This window comes from Lentinus tigrinus, assembly GCF_003813185.1.
Source record: "Lentinus tigrinus ALCF2SS1-7 unplaced genomic scaffold L226scaffold_62, whole genome shotgun sequence".
Taxonomy (NCBI): domain Eukaryota; kingdom Fungi; phylum Basidiomycota; class Agaricomycetes; order Polyporales; family Polyporaceae; genus Lentinus; species Lentinus tigrinus.
In genome coordinates, this window is record NW_027137971.1 from 2,411 (window position 1) to 17,237 (window position 14,827).

Consider the following 14,827-nt stretch of genomic DNA (forward strand, 5'->3'; position numbering starts at 1 on the left):
GATTGCCATGAAAGTAAATGTGCTGCGTAGCCAAGAAGCGTCCCTACAGATCTCTCAGCCTTGCCACCAGAATCCGGCCAGCGGTTGAGGAGCTATGGCCCTTGCCACCGGCTTGCCACCATTTGCCACCGGCCCCATGAGCATGGAGCCCGGCATTATATAGATAGGTATCCCAAGCTGCACACTTGACGTCAAGCCTCTGACTGACGTGGCCCCAGGCCGTCGAGGTCCCCGATGGCGACAAACGCCTTGAAGCGCGTGGGTTGGCGGGTGCAAACCTGCTTCTGCACGGGCATAATCTTCATGACCTCGTCCTGACGCGCTCAACATTGACCTTTTCTACTCACGTGAGAACTGAGGCGAGTCGGACAGAGCCGTCGAGGCGTAGATCGCGTTGTACGAGAGGCGGATATGGAAGGGGTAAGCAGGGATGGAGAGAGGCTCGAGGTCAGACGTGGACGCGTCAGAGATAGCTATGTTGAGGTTAGATGTGTGGGGGAAAGGGATGAGACGTAAGTATATGCGTGCCAATCAGCGCATATATGCAGTCAATAAAAGGATATTTGCGTACTCATGCTCATCCTTCCAGACTATTAGCCTTGTGGTGGTTTGCGACATCGACATCGTCACTCGCGATGGCAACGCGCTAGGGACCTTCACGAGTTAGCAAAACCCGTGGGTACCCAAGGATAAATCCGTGGGAAAACCCATGGGTAAGTACATCCGCGGGTGTAGGTACCTGTTTCCCACGGGTTTTCAAGGATGCGGGTATGGCTAGGTAAACCCGTGGGTACCTGCACACCCTCAAGTTGTAGGCACGAACCGTGGGATTCTAACAATATGTCACACGAATCTTTCCGATCAGAACTGAGTGTGCTAGAGGCGAAATAAACATGCCCAAATCCGGAAGTATAGGCTGTCTTTTGCGCTCATTTGGGCGCTTAACCGGGCATCTCGGGCAACTGAGCGCAAAAGACAGCCTATACTTCCGGATTTGGGCATGTTTATTTTCAACATAGCACACTCAGTTTTGATCAGAAACATTCGTGTGACATATCACTAGAATCCCACGGTTCATGCCTACAACATGAGGGTGTCACCCGGGTAATCTGCAGGCTGCATAAACCCACGGGTACCCAAATATCATACCCACAGGTATGGGTAATCCGTGGGAACATACCCGTAAGGATGGGGGTATAGCCTTTGGATTTTCAACACCCGTGGGTACGGATGACGGGTACATCCGCGGGTCACTCGTGAAGGTCCCTACAACGCGCTCCCCTTTTGCTAGTCTTCGTCGGCACACCCTCGGGAGGCTCCAACTCGTCATCTCCAGTTAGGACTGACGACTCACCACGGGTCAAGTAGGCTCAGATTCATGCAAGTCGCGGATGGCCTTTGCGGTGAGATCCTTGGCTGGTAGCGACGTCGATGAGTTCTTGGGCCATGCCAAGCCGGTTGCGCACTTCAACGGTGTCGCAGGGAGTCTTGTCGACGGCTTTGGCTTGGGCGAAGGGCGTTGCAAGAGAATTGAGTGAGAGACGGGTGGTAGTGGTGGTAGAGGAGAAAGAGAGGACCGGGGGAGAGACAACGAAAAGGGAGAGTTGTCGAAGGCGCGCGTGGGAGATTGAGCTAAAATGGTTGCGCGACGTGCGAGTAGGCACGTGAAAGCGTGATTGTGCATAGCCTGAGGCGGAATACATTGTGATATCATGCGTTTTATACTTCAATCACTGAAGGACACTCGCATGTCATTGTTCGTGCTATAATACGAACTTATACATGGCCTTATATGAACTCGCCTGCGAGACGGAGTCAGATATGGCAATGCAGACGCTCATCTGTCAGGCGAGCGCTTGCATTGCCATGCCGGCGTCCGTCTCGCCTGTATGGTCATGCACCTAATACCCCCGTTTGCTGATGGCACACCACCCTTCAGGCATGAAGACCGGGCGCACCTGGAGAAACCCCTCGTAGTCCCATGCAGCAAGCTTGTTCTGCCGCGAGACATTGTGCCAAAACCGTCGGATCGTCCCTCGCCCGAACATTGGCATTGCACGCATGCTAAAGGTACATCAGATAAAAATTACACCAGTGTGAGGAAAACTGACCGCTCGTTGAATGTCTGCAGTGCTCCTCCACCTTGGGCGACCAGAAGGCGGAGGAGATGATTGAAGACGCCCTTCCAAACCCCAAGCTCGAATTCATGCATCAAGTCTGGGGCGAACAGCTCATAGAAATTCGCCTTAAACTCGAACATGAATTTCGAGAGGGTGCTCTGTGGGATGTGTGTCAAAACGTCAGCAGTTCATGAGAAACTCGGCGATGGGACTGTACCTGGATGGGAAAAAGCGATAGATTTTTGAGAGGATCCTTTGCGCGTTTGCTTGCCATGGGGAGACCATTCTTGAAGATCGACGCACGGACTCTGTTGATAGTGTACTGCAGGGCTTCAGTATCAACACGTTTGTGAGCGCGACGTTGAGTGTCGACAGTGGTTCCGGCGGCATTAATCTGTTTCATCTTGATGAGGCATCGAGGGCATGGACATTCGCCCAGATGCCTCATTGCGGCAATCAGGACCCTGTTGTATCGAGGTAAGCACTCAGAAACGTTGCTCTAGAAGGGGATGCGGACTTCTCTGGATAGTCTGCGGAATAGACAAAAAGACGGGGGAAGAGGCGGCGAATGACCCCATCGGCACACTCGACGACAACCCCATGCCGGTATGCATCCTTGAACTTGTCATTGAGGATGAGCTCCCATATCTTCTGCATCAGCTCGCAGCGCAGCCAGCGGAGAGTCTCTGCGCTCGCATGCGCCCCGTGCTCTCGTTCGTAGAAGTCTTGAACATTGTCCGGAAGCTGCATGACCGCGACGTGTCAGTGTCGACGACAAGCAAGAACGCATATAGTTTATGGATCCGAGCTGAATGCCAAGACGTCTAATGGAGAGGGCAAGGATGGTGGAGCGGACGGAGCAAGGGGGAATCGTGATGCAGATGTCGAGCACGATGACGATAAACCGAGCGGAGGCAAGTTGTGGCTTGCACAACTTGAGATGACAGAGTCGGAAGACAAACCTTTGGGAGATACGTGAGATGCTGAGCAGTGAACGACATCGGCCGACCGCGGATGTACTTTGTGACGTTCCCGATGTAGATGTAGATTGGCCAGAGCGAGGCCGATCCAAAACTGGCAAGGTGGGTGCTGTCGGAGTATGCGAGGAGCAGGAGGATGGCATATTCAAGATCAGCCAGATCATCAGGGCACCTGGGCATTTGGCGGAGCTCCTCATGGGCGCAAAGCATGTCGTTGGAGTTGTATGTCTTGGTGATAATCCGGATAGGGTCAGGAGGGGATGAGGGAGTGGTCTGGGAGGTGTCGGAAGGAGAGCCGGTGTCACGTTGAGGCTGAGGAGGATGCCAGTACCGCTCATGCAGATACCAATGGCGTTGCTCGGCGAGGCGAGGGTCTTGAACCTCCGCAATAATCAGCTCGAGCAGGTCTCTGAAGTGAACGCCCTCCACTGGAAAGTGGGGCGCGTCCTCCTCAGAGTTGAACTCCACGCCATCCTGCGGCGCTGGAAGCTCGACCGTCGCCTCATGCCAGCCGTCTGCCGCGGAGAATACACCCGATGGCTTCTTGTAGTCATCCAGCCGCTTCATCTCACGGGTTGCGCTGAAGTCAGTGAGGTCAGCCGGAGAGAAACCAGGCTTGCAGAGCATGGTAGCGAGGCGGTCGAGGTCTTGCAGCGACTTCGTGGTGGAACTGTTGTACCACCACTCGCACAGAAGAAAAGTTGATTCATTGTCGAAGGGCGCGTACGAATTTTCATCAACCGTGTGCGCGATCGAGCGGTTGATCCATCGTATCGAGCTGTAATTAGATGGGTCAGTACGCGGCCCAAATTGGGCAGCCGCATTGCAGCGATCTTGAAGGGAGAGCCTCGACTCCGGGTCATGTGTTGGGAAAGACCCGGAGTACCTCCGGAAGACGCCAAATGCGTCTGCAGGAAGCTCCCACACAAGATCCGGTTCCTGAGAATCGTGGGAGCCTTCACCCGGTCCTGGAGGAGATGCGGCCGCCAGAGGAGGTCGCAGGGGAGAGGGAGTCGGGGAGGGGAATGCCTCGGCGATTTGGGAGGGAAGGCCCGTTGAACTAGACAGTATCATGTCCTTCCAGGCGTTAATGCGTGGCTTAATGCGCCACCCTGACCGGCTTCAACGTCCAGGAGGGCTCTCGAGCGGGAGAGATGGCTGCGCTGGCTCAAATATTTCCTAGGGATGATTGCCTGTTAGTACACACCGGTATAATGAAATAAAATATCTCCTTACCTCCTCAGCTAGCATATTATCACCAGAGTCCTCCTCATCCTTTCGAGCTCGCTTTGCTGCATTTGCGAGCTCATCGACCTCCACTTTGCGCTTGCTATATGACTCTGCATGGGCAGCGGTGCGTTTCTTGCATTTTGGGCGGTGATTCCCCAGAGAGGACGCGTTGCCGAAGTCCTTAAAGCAGAACGGGCACGCGTAAGGCTTCAGCTGCGAGGGACCGGTGCGGAAAGACATGCTGGGAGGTATCGATGATGGTGGGAGGAGGGAGAGTGTGTAAAGTGTCCGACAAACGCGTGGACCGACAGGCGTCCTGACGCGACCACGTGATTCAAGACACGTCGTGGAGCAAGCACATTTTAGGAAGGTCCGCAATTTGCGGACTTTGAAACCTCGACCTTTTCTGGAGACACTTGTGTCCCCAACGCCCCAATCTCTCCCTCCTCCTCCCACCCATCAACAAAAGTGCACAAATTATAGATACCGTATCTGGTGCACCGCAAGCATTGCTAACTACTATTGATTAGGTTTCGAATTGAATAAGTAATGCATTACTTATCTATACTAGAGACATGCACCGCTATGGTCTCGATATTTGTTCCAGCACTTTGAACATTGGATACATTGTCGTAGCACTGCAATGTTTTGCGGACATGTCCAATATATTCCATTATGACAACGCTGCACTATAATGATATTGGTATGCACAGAAGTACAAGACATCTGGTGGGGCGGCGGCGACTTCAATGAATTCTTGACAAAGGATCTATGCACAAATCCCCCAATTTTTGGCTTCTTGTGTGAGCTCATAGTCACAACCCATACCTCAAAATATATTTGAAAGGCCCAAAGTAAGCTGTTGAGTCCGAACGAAACACGCAGGCAGGCTACCTTGTCAGTGCCTTCCATCGCAGGCGCCTGACGTAGATAATTCAGAATTCAAACATGAACAGCCGCAGCGGCGACGAGGAAAGCTGAGCAGGAAAACGCGTGTGGCTGTCTGATGACATAAACAGGCGCGAGGTGCTAGGCAAGATTGGGGTGGTAGAGTAGGTGGGGACCGTGACGTGCAAGGATGGGGGAATGCGCGACGTGTGCGAGCGAAGCTGAAGGAGCCAGTGACGCGAGGAATTTCAAATGATGTATGGGGTCGAAGAGGGGATAGAGTCCATTATTACACGATGACTGAGGGTGGGATGGACTCTGTTAGACGCATCTAGGGCCAGAGGGGCGTGTAAGTGCGAGGTCGCTAGCATACGGTTCGAGGGAGAGCAGCTTGAGGAGGACATAGCTGCGCTTGCTCATAGCAGGAGTGGTAGAGGAGACAGAGGAAGCGGAGACAGAGGGAGAAGTGTGTCGTCGTCTTCAAGGCTTGCAGGACAAAGGCATGGAATTCGAAGGCTGAGGGGTAGATGGGTGTCGTCCGTCTGTGTGAGGAGCTAGCCAAAAGCGACTGGTCCAAGAGACCGGAGAGGGAGCCAAAGCTGCGAGAGTGGAGCAGCAGCATCTCGCCAGAGTTGGGGTCGGGGTTGGGGGTATCTGGTGGGTATGCACTAGGAGGTGGCCCACGCGCTGGTCTGCTGTTGGGCCGGAGGGGTGATCGAGGTGGAATGGGTGTGGAGACATGGTCGGAGGGGACGAGGGGGAAAACAGAGAGCTGAAGGTGGATGTGGTGCTCGTCATGGATAGCCTGAAGTCTTCAGGAGGACCGGAACTGTCCACGCAGCAAGAACGACGCCCGTTTGCGGTCCTGCTCTCGGATCAAGAGCTCACTGCCATCTTCTGCTCCTTCATCGCGCACTCGCTGCTTATCCGCTCCCGCGGCGGCAACTCCTCCTCCATCGCACTTGCGGCCAATGTCATCGTCGTCACCGCCGACTACGCCAACGCTGCCTGTGTCGCAATTTAAGCAGTGCCGCCGGTGGTTGGACCACGGACGATATAGAACAGAATCCGGGTTACTCACTATGGGCGTTCCTCCATCAGCATCTCGGTGGGTATGCGCTGGTAGAGGTGAGCTCTGCGTCGGCATCGTGATTGCACAAGTGGTAGACTCGGAGATGCGGCGTCACTGATGCCATCACGGTCACATGACTATGTAATCCGTTATAAAATGAGCGCATCATGGCTAGCCTTCTCAGCACCCCTTCCTCCAACCACGACCGGCTATGCCCACGCACGCTCCTACCCCCACTCTGTACCACGAAGATCACGATTACCGACCACAAACAACGATCTCGGCAAGTCGCAAGACTTACGAACCCTCACCTCCACCATCCAGCCCACCGAGCACTATCCCTGACCCCGTTCCTATCTCTCCTTTAAACCTTTAGCGCACTCGACCAAGGTTGCAAGTGAGACGTTAACAAGATTATCAAAGCCCAACTTGATGCGGACACGTGCAAGTGAGTGAAGTATTCATGTGTATCGCGCGCATATAGCTCACTCTGAGCGCATATACTCACTATCTGCGCCTCCTGCATGTCGAACGAGCTCAAGAAGTACAAGTGCAAAGCGTGCGTTGTCCGGTGCGTTGTCCAGTGCTCTCCTTGAGGGTCGCCTGCATGCCATGACTGGTGACGGTGCTAACGACGTCCTGTAGAGTGCTGGCACCGACACTGCTCGCTCGGCCGCCGATGTTATCTTACCGAGCCCGGTCTTTCGACGATCATCCCCGCCATCCGTGGTTCGCATGTCATCCTCCAACGTATGAGGAGCTACACCATCTACGCTTACGCTGTCACCATCCGTATCGTCGTCTGCTTCGCTATCCTTGCATTTACTTTCAAGTTCGACTTCCTGCCCTTCATGTTCCTGATCATCGCCCTTTTTAGCGACGATATCATACTGACACTCTTGATCGACCGTATCTGACCATTCAACGATCCCGACGATTGGAATCTCGCTGAGATCTCCACCTACGTTGTTACCGATGGTCTTTTCCTCACGCTCTCAAAGTAAGTGTTCATTCGCCGTATGCTCACGTTCTGCCTACTATCATATATCTTCTCAGGACCGCAACGACCCCTAGCGCCTCACCGTCATCTCGCAGGCCCACATCTTCATCGCGTGCATGCACGGCTTCTTCTTCATCTCGTCCACCCTCATGGGTGCCTTCGTTATTGCGCAGCTCATCTCGACCATTGCAGCTCGTTAAGTAGGAAGGGAAGGTCCCGGACTCGACTCTCCCGCTCAGATCTAGGTACGTCTTCTGTTGTATCTGCAGGCTCATGTGCTGACCTGGTCCGTAAGTCCTCCGCAGGCTCAGGATATTCAACTCGGTTGATGATCAACGTCCACTTGTCCTCGATGAATGACAACGCCAACAAGATTCTGCCTGTGCCCGGTACGTCTCCCTTATTCAGTGGTGGCTGCTGCTAACCCGAAAATCTCAATTGATCCTAAACAGCGGTGCTCTCCGAGATCATCAGCTAGCCCCAACGGCGACACCATGAAGTATGGCACCTACAGGCAGGGATGCGAGGAGCTCACCAGGTATCATCCCGCATGTCTAGGCGTGAGCAGCCGCCTCTCACACTATCCTACATAGATCCTTCGCAAATCCTCCTCCAGTCTGAGGCCTGGAGGGCCCCGTCACCACCGCAGACGAAGTCAGGCATGCCATGACCCGAGGGACCTTCTGTCGTGCTCCTTTGGCGACTGATGCGGCAACTGCGAGGGCGACTCTGTGGCACGTGACATACAAGACGATGACTGTGCAGACGCCTCCGGTTCTGGGCTCGCCTTCGCTCGTATGATCTCCTGCTCTCGCCTCGACGATCTTGTCCTCATCCTCACTGCGGTCTGCTCTTGAATGAAGCTCGCTCCTCGCTATCATGCCGCTTACTTGCTTACTCGCTCCAGTTTTGCTTGAATCGAATGTCCTATACTATTGCTGGTTGTACCATTACCATAGCGAATATAATAACTACTTTATGCCCCTCTTTTGATCATCTATTAATAGTCCATTCTATCCAATTATCAATAGTGCTCCATTGACATGCTAAGATATGCATACCTCAAGAGTCCTTGCATATCCCAGGGCGCAATGCCATGTACTCCATACCTATGGCGGTGCACCGTGAGCGTCTCGCTACTCTGGCGGTGCACCGCCATGCTCTGCAATACCTATGCATACCCTCGCAGTGCACTCGTAGCTTAGCAGTGCATCACAAAGGTATGGAGTGCCCCCGCCAGGTATGGATACCACGGACAAGTCTTCCGAAAGCTCCGCATTACTGGACGGTGCTCAGTTGGGTATTGAGTGCTATGCCGGGTATACACAGGTGTAAATATGTTTTCCATATTTTGTGCGCTTTTGCTGATGCCACCCCCGCATCACTCACATAACCTGGCTATATGCGCCGTTTCAACAATCCCACCTGGGCCGGTGCCGTCGCGCTCAACAAAACCACATTCAAACCTGTCGAAAACCCCTCCCAGCCCTCATTGGCAGGGAGCAGTGCACCACAGAATAAAGGCAAGTCCGTCGCTCTGAGCACCAATGAGGCTACCCACGATGAAGAAAGCGAGCCAGAGGCCCCCGTGGTGCCTAGGAAGCGCAGGGCCAGAGTAGTGCAGAGCGACGACGAGGAAGAAGATATAGACGACCACCCCAATCCTAAACGAAGGCATCGGGACCGCTCGACTGCGTTGAGCAGGCCCGCTCCGTCCACGACCCCCGACCGCGAGTCTGAGGATGTTGCGGTTCCATGGCTCATCACCAAGCTTGATCGCCTCATCGTCACCCTGAAGTACATATCACTTTCTGCGATGGTATCATATGCATATAGTCACACTTTTTACAGGGATGCCGATCGGAAGGCAGCCGGCCTATCCAAGCTCTACGACAAGTGCCTCAAGCTGTACCACGAGCTCAGCCCATTCGCTGACCTCGAGGCTGCCTATATCCGCTGCGTCAACCTTCTCGCCGATGGGTTCTCGACGCACGTCAACCTTTTGTACATCTCATTCCTCGACTTCGGAACTGTCGACATCCGCGTTCGGCTCCATGTCCTACTCTAGCTCCAGCCGGGGCGTGATCGCGAGCCTGTCTTCCACCTCACAGTACCAGTGTGCTGACCAGCATGAGCGGCGACACAATGCGGCCATGCTGGTCTTCATACTCGATGCACCCGTCTCAATGTCCTTCGACGTGACCTCACCCTGCTGAAGACCACATAGACAGCAGCGCATTCGCTCGAGGCTGCAGGTTCAACCTCAGCTAGGTGGAGTCCACATGCACGTCGATCCGGACAACACATTCGACCCACCTTCGCGCTTCCATGTGCACGATAACCATGGTCGCTACAGAACGTATGCTGTCCTACAATGCGCTAGCCACCGTCGAGTATCTGGCAGGCTCAGATGTCATTGCAGTTTCGATGTGCTCGCAGTGTCTGCATATTCTCGCGTGTCTTTCTCCCACCCTTGTTTTCTGATTTTCGCATCTGACGCCTCTGTTTGTCCGATGTCTCTACTGCTGTCGGTTGTGATATGGTTTCAGCTTCAATGAAGACCATTTCGCCATCTTGGTCGCTGAAACAATTGACGAACAAGTCCCCGAGGTTCGTGAGTGTCATGCTCACTTCGCCAAGCATCCTGACGATGGAATCAAAGTTCTCCGCTACGTAAGTTTGTCATTTCCAATCTGATCATGTCCCGATATCCTCTGACGAATTGCAGCTGGATGCTGCAGGTGCAAGAGGTCGCTCAAACGACATTGGTCGCCTGCGCGACCGCATTCTTGTCTATGCGGGCATAGACGGGCGTGACAGGCTCGAACACCTCGCTACCCGATCCAACTGAGGCTTCAAGGACCAGGTTCTTGGGCGCAAGCTCTGCCCGATCAATAAACTTGCAGAGTTCGATGCCGACCCCGCTTTGTAAGCCCTCAACATTTTTGTCATTCTCTACTGACCATCCATTGATGCGCTAGGTTCTGCCGCAACGTTCTCGAGCGCAAGAAGGGCTACCGGTTCAACTCGAAACGCCTGCCCACTTTCCTGTATGATGAAGCCTTGCACAAGCCCGGTGACATCCGCTCCGGGCTTTTCATGAGCCCGTTCTTCGGCGACGTGAGTGCTACTTGACATCTGTGTATCGCTACTAAAGGTCTCCCAAACAGTGCCTGAAGCTACTCTACACGGGCCCGCTCTCCGTGTCGGAGCGGCTTGGGAACTCGGGGAATGCCCAAGGACACGAGTCTCTTGCCGATCACTACAAGATATATTGCTTCACTGCAGAGTGTCTTATCTATGTCGCTTCCATTGTACGTCGTCCCTCACTACTCAGTTCTTTACTGACTATTTCGGTGTCTCGGGCAATTAGATGCGTGTCCTGCTCTCGCCACAGAGCAAGTTCCAAGATCAAGACGGCTCTTGGGTGGGCGCCGAGTTTGTCAATGTGCTCCTGCACATTTTCTACCGCCCTGCAAACCATGCATGGGCAAATGGTATTATCGCACATTGGAATAGGTCGGTAACTTGCTGCTCAGGTGGACAGAACAGCTGACTGCATCAGATATCTAGGCAGGTCTTCGGCCACGGCGAAGAGTCCAACAATGGCTCCGATTGCGAGGCCGACCTTCTCCTGCGCAGCGAGAGCAGCAGGGCTGACGACTTGGAGCCGCGCCGCAGTGCGGCCAGCAAGGACTTGATTGATGACGACAGCGACAGAGGAGACCACAGGAACTCGGGCGTAAGCATTGTTCTTCTTCTTGTTTATTGATCTCATGCATATCTCTTCCCAGGACTGAACAAGGCCAGTGGTCGCACGCCCGCCATGTGCTCCCGAGGCGGCGGCAAGTTATCTTTACTTCATTGCATGTACCATTCGCACGAACTGACTACTATCACATTCACAGCCTCTTCAGTTTCACTGCCGGATCTCTCTCCTCTGCTCTCACGTTCTGCGCGCTGCTTGCTCTTGGACTGCTCCGACTTCGACTCTCTGGCTGACTCTTTGTGCTGGTATGGCTTGCTCTTGGGCTCTCGCTCGCGGTGCCTTCGGATCGCTAGATATGCATTTCCTTTGTATTTCTCACCGTTCATGAATACAGATGTCTTCTATTGGTCATTTGATGTGGATCGAAGCCTGAGCAGCGCGCCGTCAAGGGCGCGATAAGCCGCACATCCGCAATCTATTGACAGCGACAGGTACTCGTCATACGCGACCATATCGGCCTCACCAGACGCTATATGCGACCGTCCGGTTCGTTTGATCGCTGACATGAATTTACACATCTCCGACGGCCTCATACAGGCCAACGCCCTTCTCGGGCCATCTCATACAGGTAAATATGATCCATATAGCAAATTTCGTCTCTATATAAAACCCCGTTGGTATCTCCTATACTGACACCCTACAAGAAATAGCATGCATTTAAATTCTAACTATGTATTGCTCTAGCTACGCATACATAACGAACCCCCGGTTTGCTGATGCACCATCAGCAATGATCACTGGAGGACGTGTACCACAAGTAGGACACAACATAGTCCCACCAAGTTCCTGGAGTTGAATGAATGCGAACCAAGCCCGAACAAATGTCTCCTCGGAGCAGAACTTCATATCCTCGGAATAGTTCTCGTAGCGGCGGCGAGTAGCAAGGCAAAATGCGGAAAAGGGTGTTTCAGATGCCGTGAAGGAGCCAGTGTACGAGTCAAGGAGCTCATGAGTGAACAGATATGCATTATTCCAGTTGAAGACCCCGCACGCTCCGAGATCAGGTCCAATAGAACGTCGGACATGCCTGCATGAAGGACATGGGATCACTTCGATGAGAACCTCTTGCCTTCTTGCAAGTCCGTAAAGGATGGCAGGGACAGAGCGAGCGGTTTGCCGCTCGAGCGCGGACAAAGTCGCTATGCTCCTGCCGCATGCACAGCGCGAGACGGAGTCGAGGAAGGAGCCTGACATGTGAAGGCCAAACACCTCTGGATTTGGTATCATCGCAGTAGCCTCGTGAGGAAGGGCACACCAACGAGGCGGTGGTATGTGGAGGGAGGATATGGAACCGTGTCTGTGATCATTATGTCCGCCAGCAGCGAGCAACAGCGAAGCCTCGGCATCGTCCTCCTTGTCCTGTACGGTTCCTGTGTCATCTGATCTGTCGACAAGTCCAGCAATGCGCGCGAAGTCAATGGCGTGCGGTTTGTGTTTGCATGAGTCAGTGTAGCGACATGACTGGCAATGCCATCGGCCCTCACGCTGGTATGTGACGATCACGCGCTTGCCGCTCTCGTACTTGCCAGTGGACGCGACACAGGAGAACACATGAATGTCACGGAAAGGTGTGGAATGCAGAAACACAGCAGGAGGTACAGGGGTGGGGGCGACACGAACGAGGACGAGGAGATCTACCAGATGAGCGACCAAAACGCGCACATGGAGACACGTAGCGCGAGCCTTCCAACCCGGACAGGTACATGATGTGCCTACAGTCTCAGGACCGGGAGGGAGGAGTGTGAGGTGATGATACACTCCAATCTACAAGGCATGTGGTAAGTCAAACACAATCACTAACTTGTCGGAGACATGCTTACCTGCAAGGACTCAGCCTTCTCATCCCAGCCCTGGAAGACGAACTGAGCGTCATCGAGGCGGAAGAGACCACCAATCTGGCTAAGCGCGTCCCAATACCCATCTGCAACAGGGTCTGCACTCGGGGCCAGGTTAGGTGACGGTAGAACGTTGACGCCCTCTGCTCCAGGTGGGCGTAGTCCGTTGTTCCAGGGCCCAAGGATGGGAAGCTGCAATCCAGCTGCAGCAAGCGGTGGCATGGAGAAGGGTGGAGGGATAGGTACAGAGGGGTGCGTGGTCATTACGGAAGGTTCCAAGAGCAGGTTGGAGGACGCGCCCGCAGGGATGGGAGGCGCGGCAGAAGCACGCATGACACGATGTGCTGGACGACTATGCGACGCTGATGGTCTGGCATCTTGAGGTGGCCGAAGATTGCTGCCAGAGCGCACCAACGGGATGCGCTGCACAGCGTCCGGTGCTTCATCGGTAGCCTCCCGGGGTGTTGTACGGAGACGACTGCCTGAATACCGGTCCAGGTAAGACATGGGAGAGAAAGGGGGCGTCGAGATCACGTACCGAATATGCGCTCCACTATATACTACGTCGACGCACCCTGGCCATGAGGCCGAAGGCGTAATCTGCCCATAACATCGTTGTTAACATCACACGCCAGAACAACACATGTTAGGTGAATACGTACGACGTGACACCTCACACTGAGTATACCTCATCTTGGCGCGCATACCCATGGCTTCATCTCCCCTTCCCCGCCGCAAGCCAGACGACGTGAAATGACGTCTGACCCTCAAACGCTCACGCCCGAGCTCTATCCGGAGCCCGTCCTACAAGGACCTTGTTCATAACCAGCCCGCGGAGAAGTGGGACGTTGACCTGTGGCGAAGAGGAAAGCGCGCCCGCAGAGATCCTGATGTGACGAAGCCCAGGGTCGCAAGAGCGCGAAGTCCCAGTATACTTCAGCCACTAGCTCGTCGACCTCGAGCAGCATGACGAGAGCGTCACTAGTAACACCAGAGTCAGCCTCTTCGGGAAGGAGGAAGCGGTCTTCGCTGGACTCACTGTGAGACCGCCAGGGGTCGTATGGGTTCCGAGAAGACGTCGCGTGTGATCGCACTAAGGAGCGGACGACGACAATTAGATATCGTGGCATTATCAGTAGAGAGTAAGACCGCAAAAAGGGAGGATATACTCACCAGGATGAACGCGATCTCCAACAACCATGGCTCCAATGGTTTACCTTGACGTGTGCGCATCACGTATGTCGTGGCGCAGCGACAGTCGGGCATGAAAGAGACTGTGACGGAATGGCGAAGTCTCGAATGACGTGGCGACGGCCGGTGCCACTGGACGTGGCCTTGACGAACAGCCTGAGAGAGAACAGACGAGATGGCGAGGACGGCGAAGATGGAGATGGGAATGGGTAAGACGGGAGGACGGCGAGGATGACGAGGACGGCGAGGATGACAAGGGCGGCAAGGATGACGAGGACGGCGAGGATGACAAGGATGGCGAGGACGACTGTCGCGCCCAGCAGCACGACACCCGGCGGGGCGTCGGCTCATTTCAGAGGTACTCAGGAAAGTGTGTTATATACATAGCAGATAAAGACATATCAGGCCATGGCAGGGGGAGGAGAGGACGATGGAGAGGGAAGCGAAGTCCGACGCCGGAGGACAAAGAATAGCCATAAGAGGTAATTTCCTGCAGGCCTGCAGAGGGTTCGGTTCCCGACATGTGCAGAAGGTTTATTCCCAGGCCATCAGTTCAGCGGTTATCCCACAAGGCGCGTGCAAACAGCAATAATCCCCTGACACCCTCACATCATGAGCGGCTCCTCGGGTCCACATTCCCGTCTTTCCTCTCTACTACGACTACGCCTCGCGCCACCAGAGTCACCATGATCTCTGTCTCTGATCCTGTCCCGCCAAATGCAATCTCAGCCATCCGATTCTT

The 14,827-nt window shown here is 54.2% G+C and overlaps 4 protein-coding genes across 4 annotated transcripts; 1 reads left to right on the forward strand and 3 right to left on the reverse strand.

Moving 5' to 3' along the window:
• Nucleotides 1–2,086: 2,086 nt before the first annotated feature.
• Nucleotides 2,087–3,667, reverse strand: L226DRAFT_473339 (uncharacterized protein; the record flags this gene model as incomplete). The annotated part of the gene is made up of 4 exons (XM_067676513.1): nt 2,087–2,278; nt 2,338–2,584; nt 2,638–2,864; nt 3,083–3,667. 4 exons carry the CDS (start codon nt 3,665–3,667, stop codon nt 2,087–2,089), a joined length of 1,251 nt encoding a protein of 416 aa, XP_067529034.1.
• Nucleotides 3,668–8,692: 5,025 nt separating this feature from the next.
• L226DRAFT_576356 (uncharacterized protein) lies at nt 8,693–11,062 on the forward strand (the record flags this gene model as incomplete). Its single annotated transcript, XM_067685340.1, has 7 exons — nt 8,693–9,087; nt 9,142–9,334; nt 10,157–10,218; nt 10,272–10,410; nt 10,461–10,604; nt 10,664–10,809; nt 10,864–11,062. The coding sequence occupies 7 exons, from the start codon at nt 8,693–8,695 to the stop codon at nt 11,060–11,062; spliced, it is 1,278 nt and encodes a 425-aa protein (XP_067529035.1).
• A 655-nt stretch (nt 11,063–11,717) lies between these two features.
• Nucleotides 11,718–13,637, reverse strand: L226DRAFT_342191 (uncharacterized protein). The gene is made up of 4 exons (XM_067674087.1): nt 13,557–13,637; nt 13,433–13,494; nt 12,880–13,376; nt 11,718–12,823 (listed from the first exon to the last, which is right to left on the reverse strand). Exons 3-4 carry the CDS (start codon nt 13,225–13,227, stop codon nt 11,744–11,746), a joined length of 1,428 nt encoding a protein of 475 aa, XP_067529036.1. The 5' UTR covers nt 13,228–13,376; nt 13,433–13,494; nt 13,557–13,637; the 3' UTR covers nt 11,718–11,743.
• On the reverse strand, nt 13,609–14,537 carry L226DRAFT_342176 (uncharacterized protein). Its single transcript, XM_067674086.1, has 3 exons — nt 14,068–14,537; nt 13,934–13,987; nt 13,609–13,875 (listed from the first exon to the last, which is right to left on the reverse strand). Exons 1-3 carry the CDS (start codon nt 14,434–14,436, stop codon nt 13,873–13,875), a joined length of 426 nt encoding a protein of 141 aa, XP_067529037.1. The 5' UTR covers nt 14,437–14,537; the 3' UTR covers nt 13,609–13,872.
• Nucleotides 14,538–14,827: the final 290 nt, after the last annotated feature.